Genomic DNA, 23,343 nt, shown 5'->3' with positions numbered 1-23,343 from the left:
TTTCTCGCGAACAAGAGACTCATTCCCCCGAAAGGGGAAACCTGCCTCGGATAAAGCTTTGCCACCGCTTTTGGTGGATCAGCAAACTATTCGGCGTTGGAAACAGACTCAAGGCCTGACCAATTGGCTGCAGCGCCTGCGCCCACACAAAGAGGATCAACCTACGCGGAGGAAGATGACCGCCTTCACTCCGCTCCCCTCTGAAGAAGCTCAGAGAGCTTCCTTCGAAAGGGGGACCATCGATGCCCAAAAGAATACAAGATCCGAGATTCTTCAATTTCAAGGAAGACCCCGAAGGTGAAGAATCAGGCTTAGACTTCTTCTTCTTCTTCCTACGCCCAAACCCTCTTCCACTGGGAGGCAGGCCACTCCCGACACTCAACACAGGTGTCATCCCGTGAAAACCGATGGCCCCGCCAAGCCGGGCGCAGGAGGTGAGGGTCAGTTTCAAAGGATGACACGAAGGTAGCGCAGGTGCGGCCTTAGCGACCAGGACACATCCGCATAACGGGACAGCAAACACACGCACACCTGCACAAAAGAAAAAGAAAAAAACTTATTAATAGTCAAGGCAAGTTTTTAAGTTACGGGAGCCAAAGTAAAAGTGGTTACTCAGCCGACGGGTGTGAGTGAGCGTGGGTAACCGGTCTACCCCACCCGCTAACTACCAGATGGGAGTAGTTATCTCCCACTAAAATTGTCTTGGCTAGTTTTCAGCATTGCCGAAAATTTAATACCCCTATAAATAGCTTAGGAACTTGTATTTGCGTCTGAACAAATAACAGCAATTGACGGGGAAAAAGGCCTGAAAGAGCTTGAGTAGGTAAAGTTCATTAGCAGCAGCAACTGAAAAGAACAGGACTTATTTTTAACCAGGAAGATCTTTCCAAGAGATGATTTCAACTAAACCTTTTCCTTGAGTATTCTATCACAATGCCTTTTCAAGGGATGTTTTCAACTAGAGAGATGATGAATGTAAAAAAAGGCTAATAGGAAACGACCACATATAGAAATGATGAAAGGCTGAAGACAAAGATACGTATAGTCGACAAGTATTCAAAAGTACTGGAAACCTTGATCAACAGAAATTCTCCAAAAAGAAAAAAAAACCTTGAATGGATTGAAGAGGAAGGCATTAATTTTGTGCATAATAAAAGGCGGAAGCATGACGTCAGTTCGGACAATGAGTTCTAGAAAGACTGAATTCTACATAACAAATGACAAGCAACAAAAATTATTTGGAAATCAACACATCCTCGTGTAGCAGACAGCATTTATTAAAAAAAAATTCATACAAAATAAATGTCCTCTGCTGTTAAAGCAGCTTTTTTTTAATGTTACATACAAAAGAATTGTCAAAAGAGTGGGAACACTTTCTAATTCACAAATGTACATTTGCAATATCATATTGCAATATCATGTATATAATCTTTGCATTTTTAATGTCACTAGGCCTTGGAAGTTTTTATTTCTAAACACTGCTCATTCTAACACTTACAGTTCCAGAGGATTAGCAGCTATACACACAGGAACTTTATTTTACCAACCCTTGCTGTCATGAGGGAATAATTTTTTTTAGGAATAGATATTTTTCCAACAACCTCTATAAGTTTGTTTTTTCTAAACCATACTTCAATGTCCTCTAGAGAAAAATATATCTTCCAGCAATTCAAGTCAATAGTCGCATTCCATACTTTATACTTCACATACAATATAGTAAAATGACAATCATTACAGTGCACATATTTACAAGTTTTCCTACATGAAATAATATTGGCATTTATAAAAAACATTTATGGACTAGAAATATATCTGTGATAATAAAACAATTAGGAAAAGATATTATGAAATAGTACTGTAATGCTCCCAAATTAAACAGGTTTAAGATCTCTGTAGGTTCATGGGAAAAAAAAAATCCTACCAGCAAACACCACAAACTTCATAAATTCCAATACTTTATACAATACAATCACCAAACAATGAATATGCAAAATAGTATAACAGTAAAATTAACAAACCCAGTTATTTATGTTATTTAACATTATCCAAAATATATCACAGTCTTCATTAAAAAACTCTCTACTAAGAAAAAGTTTTGAATAAATACTTCAAAGAATCCAGTCTAAGGTATCCTTGTATATAGCAAATTCATATTAGAAAATAAAACTAAACAATTTCATAAACAATAAGAGAAACTAAAATAAACAATCGGCCCAAAACTAAATCAGAGCGTTCTTTTTTATTTTCATTATTTCCAAACAACAAAGTTGCAAAAACTGCAAAACAAAAACAATACCGGTACAGTACGCCCCACAATATGCTACATCCACTTTTTAGACAATAGTTGCCTAATCTAATTACCCACTGGAAGGGACAAGACTGGAGATCATTGTTTAGCTCACTTTGAGCAAAAAGTATACAAAAACTATTCATTACTAGCTTTTAACTATAAAATGGCCTCAATACAATATATGTACTCGAGACAAATATTTCCAGTTTATTATGGAACATTGTTGCTGGAGTCTTAGGTTGCGAGTTCAGTAATGTGAGATTGGTAGGCTACTTTCAGTTAAAAGATTAATAAGATTTTATGATAAAATATCTAAAAATTAAAAAAAAAATATTCATACAATATATATTTGCCAACTAAAAGTACAGTATTACTGGTTACAATGTCTGATAATGGTACAATTCTTCAAATTCATTCATAAACAGTACCTATATAATTGCCCAACATTGAAAATGTTACCACATTTATTTAAATGGCATGAATATTAATGAATCAAAATATCCAAGCAGTGTGGTCATATTACGTAACTACCATGATGCTCTTGATTTTCTCCACTTTTGGTGAAACTTAGAACTTGCACAACACAAACCCAATGAATATTGGGACAAGAATTTCTTGATACCACTACAGACAAAGCTAAAGTACAACAAAGGCATTATTTTCAAGTAATGGCACTTATTAGCTGAAACATTGTACATTTGACATTTTAGTTTAACAGAGGAAATGGTCAACAGAAAGAATTTTCGTAAGTTATGAAATTACTAACGAACATTTCTATCACAAATGGAGCATTACAAAATTTCTATTATATTGTCAAATTTTAATTAAAAACTATCCATAAAAAAAATTCAACAATACTCCATACGCTGATCTCTATATATTATTAAATGTAGGAGAAATTAACACATACAAAACTTGACAATATAGCATAAACCTAAAACAGTAATAGACCGTAGCAAGAAACAAATTATGGTTATTCAGACAAACACAACTGCTTATTTTCTTCTTGATGACTTTACAGAAGTTTTTGAATGCTTCACAAAGGTCTCTTCTACTTCTCTTTCCGAGGACGACCTGGCTTTCTCCGTGTCTGAATGTGAACTGGTTTTTTCAATTTTTGCATGGGTTCTGAAATGGGATGAATAATTAATATACAGGTTCGATAATAATTAACTAAACACTTCTTAAATAAGAATCACCAGTAGTGGCTTTAGTTACCAGTTACCAGTAATGATAAATAAAATCAGCACATCCTTACATCACATTATTAAAATAACAATCATACCCATTATGTGATACAGTAGTTCCTCTCAAATACTCTTCAAAAAGTTTCTAATAATTTTACTCAAAGTGAAGGAACAAACGGGTAACAAATTATAGTACCGCAACATATTTTCATTTCATTAAAACTGGGAACAAGTTCCATGAAATTTCCATAATTTCTCGAACGATACATACAGTATTAAAACTTGAAGGAAGAGTTGTCCCCTTAAATAGTTAAAGAAATGGAAATTTGATGACAAATTGTACATCCCATTATTTTCAGCTTTAATATTGTATTCATTGACTCTGAGGAGATTGCAATTAAGGTACAATATTTGGAGTCCCTAAAATAGAATAAAGAAACAGACTGAAATTAAAACAAGATAATTACTGGACCGACCCCTAACTAACTAACTATCTATCTATTCTATCTAGCAGGGAAAGGAAGAGATGATGGATTGGCGAGCTAAGAATATTTGTGGGTATAGACTGGCATAGAAAGACCATAAACAAATGCAAGAGGAAGAACTTTTCTGAAGCCTTTGTCCTGCAGTGGACCATCAACGGCACCTGCAGCTGATATAGAAATAGAGATATATCATATTATATACACGATTATCGATGGATGTATAGCGTCATCGTTTTGTTTACTGTACTAGCAATAAGTTCATTTAGCCATTTCTCACATCACACAATCGCATTAATATCGCCTTTGGTAGAAGGGAGTTAGCGAGTCATCAGCTGATTACCAAAAGAAATAACTTGCTATTGCACTACAGTATAATAAACGAAGCATAATATAAAAGTATTATTTTCTATTTCATATGAATGATAATTGGTGGTTTATATTTTATGTCTATTGAGTGAGTATTTGTAAGTGATTAGTTGGGTGTTTGAGGGTTGTCAAACTTCCCTATACAAATTTTTCCTAGTGTTAAGACGCAGGGTGAGTTTTGGGGTAATTTTTCAGGCAAAAAGCACCTTATGACTCGGGAAATACGGTACTTTAAAACAAAATTTGATACATCAATAAATTGGAGGCTCTTAGAATTTTCTTTCCATTTGAGAGAACTTCATTATACAGTAAATTATTTTATATGCAAGGTAAAATACATTTCATAGAATCACTATAAATAAGAAATGTTTCATAAACAACCAATGTACATACTTCAAGAAAAACTTACTGTATTTCCTCCACACAAAAGCTAACTCTTGTCTTCATTAAACCTTTAAATGACAGCATCTGAATTATTTCACAATTTAGAAAAAAGATCAATGATAACAACATTCAGCTGCCTCCTTCTTAGTCTTAAGATGGTAATTAGTGAAGTGTTACATGCAATAATTGTAACGTCTTCTACGTTGTTAGGATCCCACATAAAAGTTTTCGACTGGACCACAATGACCAAAATAAATTTGACAGGCTGCCCAATCTAGAGCCTGTGTTCCACATAAGGTGGGCCAATCATAATTTACTGAGCCAAAATAACAACTAGTTTACAATCAAGCAAATATGATATTCATGCATAATAGAAATCAGCAAAAAATTACACACAAACATGATTGGAATACAAATTCTACACCATATGACTGAAATATCCAACAAAAAATCTGTCCACAATTAAAAATAATTGAAAATCTAACACACCACAAAATGAACATTAATAACTTGCATAAAAGAACAGAGCTTGAATTTTTTTTTTTTTAAGTATCTCTTAGCTGAACTAACTATGTTCTCGATAATACAATAAGGCAACATTATTTGTGAATATATATTCACTTGTAAATGCCCTTTGAGATATTAATTTGTGCCAAACCAAAGCCATGACAGAAACAGTGGGTATGTTACTATTATTTATATACCTAATATTTTAGGATTTAAATTGAACATCTTCAACATACTTAACAATCCTTCCTTGAGGCTGTGGAGGTGAAAAGAGAAATTCAACTGCTTCCCCCATTAAACTCTGAAGGGCTGAAAGGTAAGCATGAAAAAATAACTAAAGAAAATTAGCAAACCCTAATAAAAAGATATTGCAAAAAAAATAATATACCACCAAAAAATATATGAAACAATCTACAGAAGCAATTTCAAATCAGCTGGCTTAACTAGACAAAAAAGCAAATCAGCTAGCTTAACTAGACAAAAAAGCCAAGTACTGTACAATGCAAAAGAAAATTAAGCGCTATTCGCTATGCCAATGAAATTACTTCTATTACTAATGCAAAATCTATAAATAAGTACAGTAACTATTAACCAGCATTAGCTCAAATAATTCTACAAATTGAAAGTGGTTGCATTTAAAAAAAAAACAACTAGATCATTCTTGTTGTACGAGTAACCATTCAATTATGTTACACTACTCTCTGTACTCTTTAATTCCTTTTCCTCCATTTCCCCTGGTCTATAAACCATATGCCTTTTAAAGGAAGGCTTAAAAAATTAATAACTTTGAAAACCATTGTAATGTAGTTTATAGTTTCTTTAGTACACTACTTATAATAAACCATCTGCCCTACCCATACAAACCAAAGAAATACCATTAATGATTTGTTTGCATAAAAACAGTATTTGTTACACAAAGTACATTATTGCAAATGAAAAAAAAACAAAACACAAGAAAAACATGGTTAGAATGAAACATTAGCAGGATGAGATTAGTAAAATCAAATGTTAGCAGGTAAAAAATACCTACACACAATACTGACTTTTGTACATACCTCTTGATTGTCTTGCGGTGATGACAGGCTTTGGTTCGGCAAAAATAAATTGTGGTTTGGAAGTGACTTCTTCTTTTTCAACTTTCTTCTCGGAATCTGTGCTCACTTCAATCGTTAATTTGGATTCTTTGTTTGATTTCTTATTCTCGTTTATATCAATACTTACTGCCTGACTTCCAGACTCTATTTCTAAAACAGATGCCTCAAGGTCTTTTGTTGTTCTTCGAATGGATTTGAGAGGCTTCTTTACCTTAGAGGATTCCGTCTCACTATCTTCTCCTGGTGATGATGCTCCATTATTAATCACTAATAAAGGTGAACCTTAACTTTATCGGTTAAAATCAATCCTAACTTTTGTACTCTACATAAACCTCAACTTATAAAAAAGGAAATTTCATCACCATTGCACCATTTGTATGATGAACATGGGTAATCCAGTTATTAATTTCACTAGTCAATAATTATTTAGATTTCCACCATAAAGACACATCAAACTATCATCAAATGGCATTTGCAAAGGCTGTCTATAAAGAAATCCATCCTTGAGATAAAAGTCACCACATACATACATACATACATACATACATACATATATATATATATATATATATATATATATATACATACATACATACATACATACATACATACATACACAGATATATATATACATACATACATACATACACAGAGAGAGAGAGAGAGAGAGAGAGAGAGAGAGAGAGAGAGAGAGAGAGAGAGAGAGAGAGAGAGAACCATAGTTAATGGATATTATAAAAGAAAATTAAGTTCAGACGGGAACAGACTTGATGCTATGGAATGCTCTGTATAACAGCTGGTGTTACAAAAGATTCTGTAAATACTGTAGTTGAATGCCAATATGTTGGATACAGGAGTTGATATTAACCCTTTTACCCCCAAAGGACGTACTGGTACGTTTCACAAAAGCCATCTCTTTACCCCCATGGACGTACCGATACGTCCTTGCAAAAAAATGCTATATAAATTTTTTTTTTCATATTTTTGATAATTTTTTGAGAAAATTCAGGCATTTTCCAAGAGAATGAGACCAACCTGACCTCTCTATGACAAAAATTAAGGCTGTTAGAACAATTTTAAAAAAATAGACTGCAAAATGTGCTGGGAAATAAATAACCCCCTGGGGATTAAGGGTTGGAAATTTCCAAATAGCCTGGGGGTAAAAGGGTTAAGAGATCATAAAATGAAAAAGCAACTGCCTGATTACTGATAAGTAAGAATACTGTATCCTATCAAAATTTGTGACATGTATGAGGCTGGTATATTTTATGCACTTGCAAAGAAATTAAGAAGTTTTGAAGAGATTTTATTACAAAATGTGGAGCTTCATGGCAGGAATGCACTGGAAGATCATATTGAAAATTAGTTAGTTGCTGCTAAGATGTGATGACCAGAGGCTGGAGAAGAGCTCAAAGATCGAGATGGTTCAGACATTGTGATGGTGTGGGGAGGAGATTTAGTCAAAATGGTAACAAGCATGGACATAGCATAAAAAGGACAAGTGTAATGCCGCCAAAAATTATGGATAAACACCAACTGCTATCTTTCAGCTTCTTTCTTTCATCACTTATTTCTACTATTGATCAGATGCTCCAAAATTTTATTTCTATAGTATAACCAGATCACTTGGTTATGTTTATAGATTGTCATGGAGCTGGCTCAAAAGAATTTGTAAAGTTATTATGTAAAAATTGGAGGAAGGCAAGTCAAGTTGAACAGTTAAATAGGAAGAGGTCGCCTGTAAATTTTGACCAGCAAAGAACTCTTACTACTGTTAGCTTTGAATAGCATAATGCAAACTGTTAGCAGTAACAGCAGTTAAATTCAGTGAAAGTTTGTGAAAAACAAAATACCAAGGCCAAGCAATGCAACTAATTGCTGAATAGATAGATTTTACTTTTATAACAGCCAGCAGTATGCCAAGTTACGTCCCGCTAGAAATGATATGCTTTATGGGGCATTCCACCTAAAATACTCTTACTTTCCCAACAATTTTTTCTTGGAAACTAATGATTTAATTTCACTTTAAATATATTTTTTGTTGGTTTAAATCCATCATTTTCCTAACTTCCTGTCTGAAGTTTTCCCTCCAGCCATAACTTCATTAAACCAAAGTTCTAAAAATAATCATAACCATTAGCAAACGAATGGTTTATAGTTATAAAACTTTTTTTATGAATGCACTCTTCAACTTCACCAGTTCTTGGGGCAAGTCTTAAACAGGTTGTACACCTTTAAAATACTGTATCATCACCACATGCGTATGTTACAATAAGGCTTTATAAGAAATCAAGAATTGTGTTGGAAACCAGTTTTTTTATATTTATTTCTAAACTGTATTAGCCTAATATTCATATTGCCTTTCTCTGGAAGCTGTTTTATTGGCATTTACCCTTGAAACTAAAAATTTTCCTGTTTTCTTTCCTTTCAATGCCTTTAGTAAAGTAATACAACAATCTAGTGGTTAACGGCAATAACCAATGGCTGTCTCTGTCTTAAGTCTCCAAGTCAAAAAATTTTCCTATCCTCTTGACACCATGTCAGTGTGGGAGGGGGTTAACATGTATATGAATAAGAAAAATTATAGAAATAAATTTTATTATTAGAATTTCATTTACTTCCACGAACCTCCCGTGATTCTCACATTGCTGGCCTATTCTTTCCACATCCTCCTCTGTCCTTAAACAAGTAACAACACTGAGATTACCAAACAATTCTTCCTTGCTCAAGGGGTTAACCACTGCACTGTAATTGTTCAGTGACTACTTTCATCTTAGTAAGGGTAGAAGAGACTAGATATGGAGAAGGACACACCAAAATCAAACCTTTGGTCTCTAGTCTTGGGTAGTGACAGAGCCTTTGTACCATGGCCTTCCACTAATTTGGATTAGAGTTCTCTTGCTTGAGGGTACACTTGGGGATGCTGTTCTATCTTATTTCTCTTCCGCTTGTTTTTTTTTATATATTATTTTCTTTGTAATAAATATTTTATAAGTTTGTAAATGACTAGGATATTACATCATTTCTAATCACTTTGTTCCTTCAAATATACTAATATTTGCTTATTGAACTTTTAAGTAAAAATGATATATTCTTTCTAAATGTGTTATGTCATTTTAACTAAATTTACAATAATAGCAAAGGTAATGAGTTACTTTATGAATAGATATAGAAAGATCTAAAAAAAAAAAATATAAAGGCAGTAAACAGTAAATGTTCTATAACAACTATGAACACTATTAATATTTTTGCAAATAGTTAAGATTCTATAAGATAGTATTGTAAAATATAAAGGAATCTTTATTATCAGTACACAAGACAATAAACATGATAGGTTGTGATGATTACTTTTAAAAAATAGCCTAAAAAATCATAACAAGGAGTGCAGCAAGTCAAAACACACTATCCCCTATAGGCCAGTGCTCCACACCGACCCACTATCCGTGGAGCCTCCGCACCCATTATTCCTGGGGTGATATGCCATGGCGCAATTATAAAGTTAACTGTGATGATTTGTAACGAAATAACAAAGTGGTAGAGGATGAAATATTTGGATATATGCTCGAAGTTAGTACAAAGGCGGTGATGGTATGCATTAGATTCTGAAGAATTGCATTTTTGTCAAGATAGCCACACCACCAGACTGGTGTAAAATGACATTGCTGCACTTTTCGGGTTATGTGCCGTATGAAGTTCGGTGCTGGCGTTATTACCTTTATCATGCCCACTATAATCAACAAGGTTAGTCTTCTCTGGATTTTCCCCAGAACTAAAAGGAAATTTCCTTTTAAGATTTGAGCTTTAAATTTGGTCCGCAACCAGAAAAACATATTTTTCCCCAAAACTATCCAACAAGAGAGACAAAGAGAATGTGACTCATGATTGCCTAATAACAATTTGCTTAAGCAATCTATGCAGTAATTACTGACAAAATTAGACACCACTAAAAATAAAATTTAAACAATGTTTGCTCAAGTCATTGGTCATTGCCATTTACCACTATACTGGCTCATTACTTTACTAAGGGCATAAGTTTATTGGAGAAAGAAAATGGGATTTTCTTAAATTTGAGGTGTAAATGAAGATAAAACTGAGCTTCCAGAGAATATAAACATCAAGGGAGGTTCATAGAAATAGTGTAATTAATAGAATGATTAAAAGTAACTACCATAGTTAGTTACTCCACATTTGCTAGTATATGTCCACACGAGCTTACTACCTAAAATAAAGCCAAGCAACAGATAACCATTGTATTCATCCAGATCACTAAAGTCCAAGAAAAACAAATCAGCATCTCAAATGAACTAACAGAATACAGTACAATCAATCCCCATTCATCATGCACTCCAACAAACAGTTAAAAACCAAGTCATAACAAAACACAGGGGAAACAAAATCCAAAACCCACAAAATTTTCACCTGCAGTGTTGGGCTCTGATCATTTAGTCTTATCAGTCATCATGCTTTCTATGAGTCACACTCCGATTACTGTACAGTACTATACTAAATTTAATCTAAAATTGAAAGAGAACAAAGGAAAAACTACGAAAGTAAAACTCCAGGAATTCCTAAATTAGATTAAAAGCCTTGAATGGTCTTGTAACTTGGTGCTTTTTGCATCGATTAAAATTAAATCATGGATTTATAAGATATGGAGATCAATCATAGCCCAACGAAGTACAGGGATTCAAAGTAAATTGAACTACAACTCACCTGGTGCTTCTGATGGCTCTGAGTATAACTTCAGTGAACTGATTGACCGTCTGGGCATTTTGAATTTCTTACCCTGAGAGATCATGGACTTTTTCAATAAACTACTTCGACGAAGACGTTTCACTGTTTTGCCCGCATCCAATAGTTTCAGAGCTATCTCTGGGCTCTCTGCAAGATGTTCAAAACCACAAGATCAATATAACAATCTTCATAGAAACAAAAAGATATGAATCTTACTAGTTTATGAAACAACTTATTACTATAAATACCTTATATTTTTTTTTAAATACAGACCATTACTTTACAAATGCTTTATTTGAGGAGTACCAAAATGAATTCAAATTCAGTATGAAGTAAAATTACTTAGAGTGACATAACCAAGTGGCGGAACCTAGTCTACTGAATGGAATTCTCTCCCACCTTGACAACTAGGTAGGTGAAAAGACAGTACAGGTAGATATGGGTAGGGATGGAGTTTTGAGTAAAAAGAAATTATTTGTACATTTGAAGCAGCAAAATGGGTGTTATTTGTTTTGAGTAAACAGTGAAAACTGAATTCAAGTACAGCATAGCCTAGATGTACTGTAGTTGAGTTGATCATCTAAAAACATGGAGCCTGGTGTATAACTACTTGGGTAAATAAGAGAAAAGATAAGCAAAAAATAAATATTTATTAAAATTATAAAACATTTCACTAGCACAAGACAGAAAGCTAATACTTCACAAGATCTCGACCATCCCTGCAACAGGTGTAAATAAAACTTGCCTGCTTTTACTTAGCTGAGAAAAAGATAAAGGCAAAATTTGAGACAATAATAAAGCATATGTTAAGAGAAGTGAGGTGAAGATTAGATAAAAATATTTTCTCATCCGTCATTGAGTCTATATTTAATATCATCACATAACTACAATTTTGGAAATGGCAATGTGAACTTTTAACTTTATTCATATCTGGACATTACTCTGCTTGTGTGTTGTATACACCACCAAAGAATGTTCACTGCACTGGTAATGTAGCTATTTATATGGACTAGATCTTTGGATGCAAAGATTTTGAAACTAACAATCTTTGCATTCGATGATTAACCCCTTTGCTACGATGACATCGGGATACATCAAAACATGACTGGTAATACTAACCATGACGTCTGGATACGATATCTTCATTATCATTATTACAAGCTAAGCTACGAAAGAGTATAGCACATTGTTATACATCACACTAAGTTCACACTCAGGGAATTTCATTAAATATTCTCCTCTCCCTAATATTAGCCCCTCCTCCTCCAGTCTTCAGCCAACCCACAGAGTTTTGGGGATTCTAGACTTTATTTCTGAATATTTAAGAGCTATTTTGTTACTATACAATAATCACATCACTCCCTCTAGCCAATGATGACATTCCCTACTCGAGGCATTACTCAAAACCCCCCTAACACCCCCAACTTGGAGACATTGGAGACCATAACATCTCATCCTAACACCAACCGAAATACTTGCGATTCTAGTCCTTATCAATTATTATGTAAGGCCTATTTTATTGTTTTTCGATGTCATAGTGTTCATAGTGAGTTAGTGGCAGTGACACGTATGGTAGAACGACAGACAAATGAACAAATCTCAAGTCTAATGAACTAAATATTACATCTCTCACTCTTGCAGAAATATGTATCTTCTATCATCAGTTTTTTTTTATCGTGTACATACCTTATAAATTACTGTATACATTACAGAATACGTCTTGTGTCAAAGGAAACAAACGAATATTATCATTATATTTGTGTATAACAAAGCCCATTACTACTGTCGGGTAGTTTTATATCTTTTGACAACTATATATCATGGAATTATTCCGGAATAACATAGACTACTTCAAATAATATATAAGTTTTTTACACAACATCACAGTGTTTTACCGTACCTTATAATTACAAATTATAGAATACTTCTTGTGTCAAACGAAACAAATGGATCTTTTCATTACATCTGTATAACGTAAAGTCCATTATTACTGTCAGGAAGTTTTATATCTTCCGACGGCTAAGTGTGGTACAGTAGACTTATTACAGAAAAACAGAAGTTTTCTTTTTATTTTTCACACATAACAGTACTTTACCATTATTTAGAGAAAATTATATAAAACAGAAATCTACGACTCATTTTTTTCTCTCTGTCTCTCTCTCTCTCATCAGTAGACAAGTTTTTTTTATCGTATGCCTCATAATTATACATTATTGCAGACATTTTATGTCAAAGGCAATAGATATTTTTTAATCATTTCTTTAAAAAGTGAAATATTTCATTAATGACAGTAGTTGTTTTATATATATTTTGAAGGCTATCTATCGTGGAATTATTAATAATCACTTGGTAATAACAAAATAAAAATGCTAATATAAAAACTAAGCATGACCTTCGATCAAAGGGATTAACCGGTGATGAGGTGTTGGACAGAGGTAGATGGAGAAAGCTGACCAAAAACATCGACCCCACATAGAAGTTGGAAAAGATGTAGACAAAGAAGAAGAAGAAGAATAAAAATATATCCAAGAGTCACAATTCTCGTATACAGCTACTGAGTGGGGACTGCTGCCTTGTACCGAAGGGGTTAATCATGATAAAATATCAAAGCAAGGCAATCAAATCTGCCATTGGTTACCCACCACTGAGACCCATAGGTAAGCTGAACAATTAAAAAATCTAAAATTCAACACTTGTAGCGAGTATTCCGGTAATTTCCTACCATCGGATTTCATAACCTGAACATACTTTGGTAGAATCTCCATCAAGAAAATTAACGATGCTATAAAGGATCAGACCTGATCCTAAGTGGCTTTTACAGTATCTAATTAGAAGTCTGAAACAGTTCATAAGGCTACCAGTGTTAAAAAAAAATATTTAAAGGCATCAATTATAAACATACCTATAACTTGCCCAGGTCTGGGGAACTCGGCCATATGAATTTGGGCCAAGTATGAATGGCAATTCTTTAGAACACTTGCAAACATTACAAAAATTTAATTCATGTACTTACCAACATTGTCGACATTCTGGTCTCTGTCCATTTCACTAGTGAAAACCATTTCCTTAGTATCATCAGACTCGTGAATAATCAATACTGAATCATCACTAGCTGTGCTCTTCTTTGATGACTTTCGGGTTTTAGTTTTTTCTGGTGTAAAATCTATTGTTGGTCCTTTATCTGCAAGAATTAAATACAACCTAATCATTTACATGTTCTGTACATTAAAGTAAATTATCATTTCAATGCATTTTAATATTTAGTATGTTATAATCTGCCTTTAGCTAATAACTGAACCATTCACTGGATGAAAAATGTTTGGGTTTCAATAAGCCAACGGGTACACTATACAATACCGTATGTAACCCTTGCCATACATTTAACCCTTTTACCCTCAGGCTATTTGGAAAATTCCAACCCTCAACCCCCAGGAGATTATTTTTTTCCCAGCACATTTTGCAATATATTTTTTTTTAAATTGCTCTAACAGCCTTAATGTTTGTCATAGAGAGGTCTGGTTGGTCTCATTCTCTTGGAAAATGCCTGAATTTTCTCAAAAAAAAAAATTACCAAAAATTCAAAAAAAAATTTATAGCATTTTTTTGCAAGGGTACGTCCATGGGGGTAAAGGGATGGCTTTTGTGAAACGTACCAGTACGTCCTTAGGGGGTAAAAGGGTTAAGAAGTGTCTACTCAATGCCCAGTGGTATAGTTATGTGCACTAGATATAAATATACTGTATCATTATTAGCCAAATTAAAATTTTAATTTCTCAGCTTTCCTTACTTACAAGGCAGGATTAACCAATCTTTTATATGGACTAAATCAGGTGGGAAAAATATCTCAAAATCATGTTATCGTTCTACAGTCATTTTCTGTTTTTATTTATACTGTATATATTTTTTTAAAATTATACACATATTCAACAAGTGCCTATTACCTACAGTGATCTACAGAACAATATTTCCTATTTAAGAAAATATATTTTTGTTTTGATAACTAGTTGGCATTACTCCACTTAAAGAAATGAGAATGCATTTATGAGAATTTACACCACTAAAGAAAACATACTGTACTTAGATTCCTTCTAATCTCTTCTGCTCTTGACAATTATTATTATTACTTGCTAAGCTACAACCCTATATGGAAAAGCAGAATGCTATAAGCCCGAGGGCTCCAACAAGGAAAATGGCCGAGTGAGGAAAGGAAATAAGGAAACAACATGAGAAGTAATTAACAATTAAAATAAATATTTTAAGAACAGTGACATTCAAATAAATCCATCATATATAAACTATAAAAACAAGAGGAAGAGAAATAAGATAGAACAGTGTGCTCAAGCAAGAGAACTCTAACCCACGACAGTGGAAGACCATGGTACAGAGGCTATGGCACTACCCAAGGCTAGAGAACAATGGTATGATTTTGGAGAGTCCTTCCCCTACTTTCCTCTTGGTAACTTTGAAGAGACTCTTTAGCTATGGTAAGCAGCTCTTCTAGGAGAAGGACACTCCAAAATCAAACCACTGTTCTCTAGTCTTGGGTAGTGCCACAGCCTCTGTACCATGGCCTTTCACTGTCTTGGATTAGAGTTCTCTTGCTTGAGGGTACACTCGGGCACACTATTCTATCTAATGTCTCTTCCTCTTGTTTTGTTAAAGTATTTATAGTTTATTTAGGAATTATTTATTTTAATGTTGTTACTGTCCTTAAAATATTTTATTTTTCCTGGTTTCCTTTCCTCACTGGGCTATTTTCCCTGTTGGGGCCCCTGAGCTTATAGTATTCTGCTTTTCCAACTAGGAATTAATAATAAAAATATTAAGAGCTGCTTACCATAGCTAAAAAGTCTCTTCTACCCTTGCCAAGAGGAGAGTGGCCACTGAACAATTACAGTGTAGTAACCCGTTGGATGAAGAAGAATTGTTTGGTAATCTCAGTGTTGTCAGGTGTATGAGGACAGAGGAGAAAGTGTAAAGAATATGCCAGACTATTTGGGGTATGTGTAAGCAAAGGCAAAATGAGCCGTAACTAGAGAGGAATCCAATGTAGCAGTCTCTTGCTAGTTAAAGGAACCAATAACACTCTGACGGTAGTATCTCAATGGGTGGCTGGTGCATTAGCCACCAACCTTTTCTAATTATTTCAAAGAAAAGGGTTTGCATACATATGCTCGTCCTCCCTTTTATCTGGGAGTATATAATTCTACACAAAACTTTTCTTACTTGCATCTAGCATCTAATCCATTAAATAAAAGTGACTGCTGCACTCCAAGGAAGGACAAGTCGATCCTACCACCCATACTCGACTTGCGATATGACCGCTTTCTTAGACAAGATGTTTCTTTTCCCGTGGAGGAGCTAGGTTTGCTACATATTCTGTTGAGCAACTACCACCTGGCAAAGATAAACATTCATGGACCTATGGGTATGCTTCTGTAAAATGGGCAGCAAAGGTTATCTATCATCACCAGTTTCCTGTCTTTAAAAACCCTGCCACTGATAGGTTCTTACTGACAGCTAGGATAGATGAAATATGTCTGACTTCGTGAGCTTGAATCGAGGATGCTCCTTTCGCCTTCTCCTCTGAAAGTCAATGAAGCCAGGGAAAAAAAAAATTCTTCGATCTCTTCTTATTCCTTCTGTTGCTCTAGGAGGAGTCAAAGTGTCCTTCCAGGACAGGAAGGTAAGTTGGTTCTTGTAGGGAAGAGATGAAGGACTCAAAGTTGTGAACAGCTGGATTCTAGGTCCTGGCAACAAACTCCTGAACCATGGTGAGGGAGTCATTCTACACTTCAGAATTCCAGCACTTGTGACACACGGCAACCTATACCATTCTCGAGGGGGGAGGTCTACTTGAGAGACCTGAGGACTTAAAATATGTTCCATGTAACTTTTGAGTTCCCTAGGAGGGCCAAATTGTCCCACACTCATAATCTTATGAGTATTGGTGATTCTCTTGAAGAGTCAAGGCCTAAGTTCTACTTGAAAACTTGGATCGAGGGCTGAGCAATATCCTTCACCCATAAGAGCGAGGAGCCTCCCTGAAAAAGGAAGATGAAAAATTGCTGATTATTATTATTATTATTACTATTATTATCATGCATATGCAAGTGCAGACTCTCTAAGATGAGGCAAAGGAAGAGGAGGAACTTCAAGTTCTTCTACAGGGTCATACAAGCCAATGATGACTCTCTCATGGGGAAATAGACTACAGGAACTTATTAGGAGGCAGCACAACCAGGTGATATGTCCTTAGCACCTTTCTGGAAGACACTGAAGACAGCAAAATCTCCTTTCTTCGTCAAACAAGTGATGACAGAGGAATTCCAATTTCCTTAGGATTACGTTGTTGTCAAAAGGCCACACTAGTGAGGGATTAAACAGCAACCAAGAATATGAGTACGGCAGGTTTGCACAGAAAACTGTCCCACACCTACAGTTATCAGGAAATACCTTCAGATTTTCTTCTTCCTCAATATCCCATAAACACAAATCTTCAAAACATGTTCATCTAAAAGAAAACACAAGGACGCCAGAAGTACGTTTTTACCATCCAGCGGCTGGAAGCGAAGTAAGCTAAGTAGCCTGGGGAGTAGGCAGAGCTTACCAGGCCATCTTCCAGCTAACTACTACCACCTTGTTAGAAGTTTCAAATGATAAAGGTTTGTATTCACGAAAAAATTAAAAATTTAGAAGTAATTTGTATCCTTCCTATCTAATACAGACCTGTAGCTATTTATATGGATAACCTCAAATCAATCAATCAAATAAATACTACACAAAATATAAACTTTTACTTTGCTTAAATCTATGTTCGATCGTAGGCAGGAATTAAGACGTCATTCAATTTCGTCAACTGATCTGTAGCTTTAGCCGACAACATAATGTACATAAACTGAAATATGTCTAAAATAATCCTGGTTTTCGATGTCATCTGAACTTCGTTTAATAATTTTTGTACTTTTCTATTATCAATTCAAGACGTATTTTAACAACAGCAATTACCGATTGTTTTTATTTTGGTCTTGTTGTGAGCTGTTTTCAAGGTCCTGACAGTACCACGATTATGCTCACATATAGTTAACAGAGTACAGTATTGTTGATATGATTTTGCTCCCTATCTGTGTTCTTAAAAAAAAGAACTGTTCAACGAACTCTCGACCAGTTTCTTATTAAAATGCGTATCGAACAACAATAACTACAATAACAGACGAATCAGCTGTTGATGCTGACAGCCATCTCCCTGGACAATTCTATCCTGTTCGTAATACTAGGCAGGCAGTTAATTCTAATAGCCAGGCCTTCTCCATCATGAGGCTCAATACTACGCAGTACTCAAGAAGTTTCATTCCAGCTGTTACCAAGTTGTGGAATGATCTTCCTAATCGGGTAGTTGAATCAGTAGAACTTCAAAAGTTCAAAGTTGGAGCAACTGCTTTTTTGTTGACCAGGCGGACATGAGTCTTTTTATAGTTTATTTATGACATATTTGTTTTCGATGTTGTTAATAGTTTATATATGACATGTCTGTTTTGACGTTGTTACTTTTTTTAGAATGATTTATTGTTAATTTGTTCTCTTCATTTATTTATTTCCTTATTTCCTTTCCTCACTAGGCTATTTTTCCCTGTTGGAGCCCCTGGGCTTATAGCATCTTGCTTTTCCAACTAGGGTTGTAGCTTGGATAGTAATAGTAATAATAATAATATGTACGCGATGTAAAAGATATTGAATATAAATATTGGTAAATGTAACAATTAAGTTTATTTTATACTAATGCAATATAATTTTTATAACTTAATTTGTTATTTAACCTTAGGGGTGTGTGTGTGTAAGAGGAGTGACCGGGAACCCCCGGCTCCCACTCCTACCCCCTACTAGTTCAACTTTGCTAAAATGTCTTATGGCTAGATTTCAGCTTTGCTGAAAGAATAATCCCTATAAATAGCGTAAGGTTTGTTAGTGCAGGAAAAAACAATTTATGTTTAGACATGAAAGCAGATGAGGCTGACAAAGCTATGAATTCAGGAACTGGCCATGGTGTAAGAATTGATCACAGAATTATTAATGAAATCTCTACTATGGCAAAGCAGCAGCAGCATATACCCATCAGAGAGAGAGATGGATCTGTTATAAAAACAGAAGATGAAATAAGTCAAATGTTGGATGGAAAAGTTTAGTGAGGTAATGAATAGGAGACATGAAGGGAATCATTTGATTGATATACCTGAGGCTGAGGAAGACCTTGATGTGCCCATGAATGAATTCAGTGTGTTTAAGTCGAAGCTATCCTAAAAAAACTAAAGAGATGGAAAGCCCCTGGATACAATGAAATAACTACCAAGATGATATTGGCCAAAAATTAAGTGAATCCCAGAATATTTACAAGATTATTTTGCAGAATGTGGCGTGGAGAGGCAAAACCTGATGAATGGGATTTAGGAGTGTTTGTGAAAATGGCAAAAAAAGATATGACTAATTGCAATAATTACAGAGGCATCACACTTACGTCAGTTGTCATGAATGTATATAGTACAGTATGCTCATTCTAAAGAGAATACTAGAGAGAAAGACTGATAAACAGCTGAGAGATGAACAAGCAGGATTTAGAAAAGGTAGAAGTTGTACTGACCAAATTTTCATTTTAAGACATGTGGTACAACAATGTGTAAAATATAGAAATCCATTTTTGATGGCATTTGTGGAGTATGAAAAACCCTTTGATAGCGGGCACTGGCGAATTTTGTGGAGAGTCCTGCATTATTATCAAGTTCCTCTTAAATATGAAAATTTGATTAAGTCTGTACATGAACATAGCAAGTGCAAAGTTTATGTTAGTGGAGTCCTATCAAATGAATTTCCAGTGAACAGTGGAGTACTCCAAGGGAATGTATTGTCACATATGTTGCTTATCCTTCTCATGGATTTTGTAATGATAGAGAATGGTGGAGAAGGATTGGACTGGATTGGTAACAGGATTTCAGCAGCCCTAGAGTATGCTGACAATGCTGTCCTTTTCAGCAGAACACCACAGGACTTACAAAGCTTACTTACCGGAATGCATAAAATATCACATGAGGTTGGGCTCAAGATTAATAGAAGAAAGACAGAGATGATGAGAACAAAATATGCAATGGAAGATAAAATATCATTGGAAGGAGAAAGTATTAATGAGGTAGAATCATTAAAACACTTAGGAACTATGATCTCTAATACAGGATGTTTCGAATTTAAGTTTAATGAAAGATTGAAAGAAGCAAATTAGGCAACAACTAGGTTAAGTAAAATTTGGAAATCAAATATCCAGAAATTAGATATAAAATTCAGGCTATATATCAGTTTAGTGAGATCGGTGTTACTATCTGGACACAAGTTGTGGTATAAGAATGAAACAATATCCAACAGATTTTGTAGATTTCAGAACAAAACCCTCAGAAGAATATTGGGAGTTAAATGGCAGGACAGGATTAAAAATGAAACTATAGGAGAGATTACTCGAGTGCCCTGTGTGGATGAGATCATGGTGAGGGGAAGATGGAGATGGTTTAACATGCTCTTCACACTCCCCAAGAGAGATTAGTTTACCAAACTTTCAATGTAGCTCCACAAGGCACTATATGAGTTGGAAGACCCAGGCCTACATGGCTGAGGACTATGAAGCATGAAGTGGGAGATGATGAGTGGAGAAGTATTGATTCAAAAGCTCGAGATAGAGATGACTGGCGAAATCTAACCAAGGCCCTTTGCGTTAATAGGCGTAGGAGATGATGATAATGATTATGCAATAGTGAGTATCTCAAGTTCAGTGTAAAATTACATGACTGGCAGTCTAGCTACTTTGTTTTGCTTGAACAGTATGGGCCTTTTTTCCATCAGTAAACCTATGTTATAAGGAAAAATCTCATGACTTCGGATGGTTAGATGTTGAGAAAACATATGAATAGTCTAGGTTTTTCTATCTTTATATCAACTACTAAAACAGCAACATAATTTATTGTCTACATCTTACCTTCTGAATAAATGTTCAGTGATTTAACAGATCGGTGTAATGACGAAGACTTAACAGATGAAGAATGAAGTAACTTTGTGGCAAGTGAAGTGCGCGTAGTTCTCTTAGCGCCTGATAGGACATCATCTATTGCAGGTATATTGGACATCCTTAAACTTCTTTTCCTTGAAATTCTTTTCCTTAAACTCCTCTCTTCTTCTTCACTGCTTTCTGAATCTGGAATATTTACCCCTTGTCTTAACACTATATATCACTGAGACAAATTATCAGGTTTTGGGAAATATTTAATCCAACATCTTATTGAAATTAATACTTTAGCTTCATAAAATCAATTTTCTGTAAGCTCAAAATGAAATGATTGATGGACTTTAGATGAACTAGTTCTGAATTCTGTATGCTCAAGTCAATCTATACAGTATAGATAATTTATAACTATGAACAAAATCTATGTACTCGAATGAAACAAACAACCAAGAACATCTGAAGTTATTTATAAACATCACAAGTGCTAGGTCATAGCTATATGATCTTTAATAAAGTCATGAAATGAGTTCATACAATCTTTAAAAAATTAACCAATTCAAGTAGAAAATTTTTTTCAAGCTACTTTTTCAAGAAAGATTTTAAATTGACAAAGTTTAATGTTATGAGGGTTTAAGTGTCAATATTATATTGCCTATCTGCAACTGATAAATTACATCTTTGGACTATACTCTATGTAATTAAACATCCACTTCATTCAACTTGAAAATGATTATTCAACCAGCTCAGAAGTTAAAATCCTTGACTTTCTGTACTGACACAGGGTCTGGTTCTTGGGGGAAAATATCAATTATATCATACAAGGCAAAATGTCTTACAAATTCGATAAAATGTATGATAATTATCTATTCTATAATAATGTAATATTTGCAGGGACACTTGATCATCAAAAGGGATGGAAAGTCAATACATAAAAAAAGTAAAAGTCTTCCTTTTAGATTTGTCCTGAAGACCTCATTATGTTTTTTTTTTTTTTTTTTTTGTCAGATTTCTCCTCCCCTTCTTTGGTCTTTCCCTCATATGGTCACTTTTATAAATCTTGTTCCAATCACCACCTCTTATTCAAGAATTGAAAAAAACTAAATTTTTACCTTTCACACTGGTGATGGGACTGGATGTCATACTTTTCACTGCATCTGCTGATGGGTTCTGAAAAAAAAATTACATAATTGTACTTGAATATTAATCCAAGAATATAAACTGGTAAGAGATTTTTATCCAGTAACTCCTGCAACAGTTGAAATCTTGCAATACCAATTTTCTACAAGTATATAAAGCGGCGTAATAATTTTTAAATGTGAATCATATCCCAGTAACCATGAATGACTATTTCAAATCTCGCTTCCAAATCAAACTATATAAAATTAACCATTCCACCTCTGAGGTCTTGTTCTCTGATAGCAAACTAACATAAAGGTCCTTAGAATGATTGGAAAAAAAAATCCAGCTGTCGTAAATATAGATAAAGACAGAGGGGTGTAAGCACTCAAGCTGATGCTAATAAGTTATAATACAACAATCATAATAAAAACAAATACAACTGCAAGAAATAGAATACTACATGGAAATAGAAAAAACACAGTTGAGTGCATTAAATGAAAAGGCAGTAAGAGCAAAAATTGAAAGGCAAGCAATATGATCATTATAAATAATTTTATAAATAGCTACTTGCAACAACTTGATTTCACTCATCTTACATTCCAAAAAGAAGATTTGCACCAAGTCCCCTTAAGGCAACGAGAATACTGCAGCAAACCAAAGGCTAGTATGTTTATCACAGAACACCACAGATGGCCTGAGCTGCCATAATATCATGAGTAACTGGAGTCAAGTTAGTTGGAACTTGACCATGGGTGGAAACAAGATTTGAAGAGAAATCAAGGTGAAACACCAATGCTTTATTGAAAATAAAAAGGTATTCCAAGAATGGGTTCTAAAGTTGAAAGGTCCATAAGTTCTACACAATTAGTCTTAGACATTCAGTTCATAACACTCGCTTATCTCCATCATTTTCCAACATTTAATATAGCTACTGCTAATGAGTTAGACTACGCAAGTATCAAGAATTCCAGCAAATATTTGCGTACTAAAAAAAAAGCTTTACAAAAAGAATTTAAGCAAATTTTATTTCATCTTACACCTTATCTGATTTTTTCTTTTACTGCACATAAAGGGTTTTAATTTTTGAAGGTTCTCATCTTTGGGACTACTTTACAGAACAAATACCACAGTAAACAAATCA

At 34.4% G+C, this 23,343-nt stretch overlaps 1 protein-coding gene across 4 annotated transcripts in view; it reads right to left on the bottom strand.

Annotated features, from left to right (window-relative positions):
• Positions 1 to 1,259: 1,259 nt before the first annotated feature.
• The window catches only part of LOC137614325 (protein ELYS-like), a 138,594-nt gene continuing 116,510 nt past the window's right edge, over positions 1,260 to 23,343 (bottom strand). For 2 of the 4 annotated variants that reach the window (XM_068344082.1, XM_068344083.1), the window contains 7 exons: positions 22,193 to 22,250; positions 21,060 to 21,275; positions 14,061 to 14,228; positions 11,027 to 11,194; positions 6,275 to 6,553; positions 5,456 to 5,528; positions 1,260 to 3,418 (listed from right to left, as the gene is read on the bottom strand). In XM_068344082.1, the coding sequence (XP_068200183.1) occupies positions 3,286 to 3,418; positions 5,456 to 5,528; positions 6,275 to 6,553; positions 11,027 to 11,194; positions 14,061 to 14,228; positions 21,060 to 21,275; positions 22,193 to 22,250 (1,095 nt within the window). In that variant the 3' untranslated portion in view covers positions 1,260 to 3,285. The remainder of the gene's footprint in view (positions 3,419 to 5,455; positions 5,529 to 6,274; positions 6,554 to 11,026; positions 11,195 to 14,060; positions 14,229 to 21,059; positions 21,276 to 22,192; positions 22,251 to 23,343) is intronic. The other 2 variants (XM_068344084.1, XM_068344085.1) reach the window with 2 other exon arrangements.

The sequence above is a fragment of the Palaemon carinicauda genome, chromosome 20, assembly GCF_036898095.1.
Source record: "Palaemon carinicauda isolate YSFRI2023 chromosome 20, ASM3689809v2, whole genome shotgun sequence".
In the NCBI taxonomy this organism is placed as follows: domain Eukaryota; kingdom Metazoa; phylum Arthropoda; class Malacostraca; order Decapoda; family Palaemonidae; genus Palaemon; species Palaemon carinicauda.
Note: the sequence above shows the minus strand (reverse complement) of the source record. Positions and strands in the feature narration are given on the sequence as shown.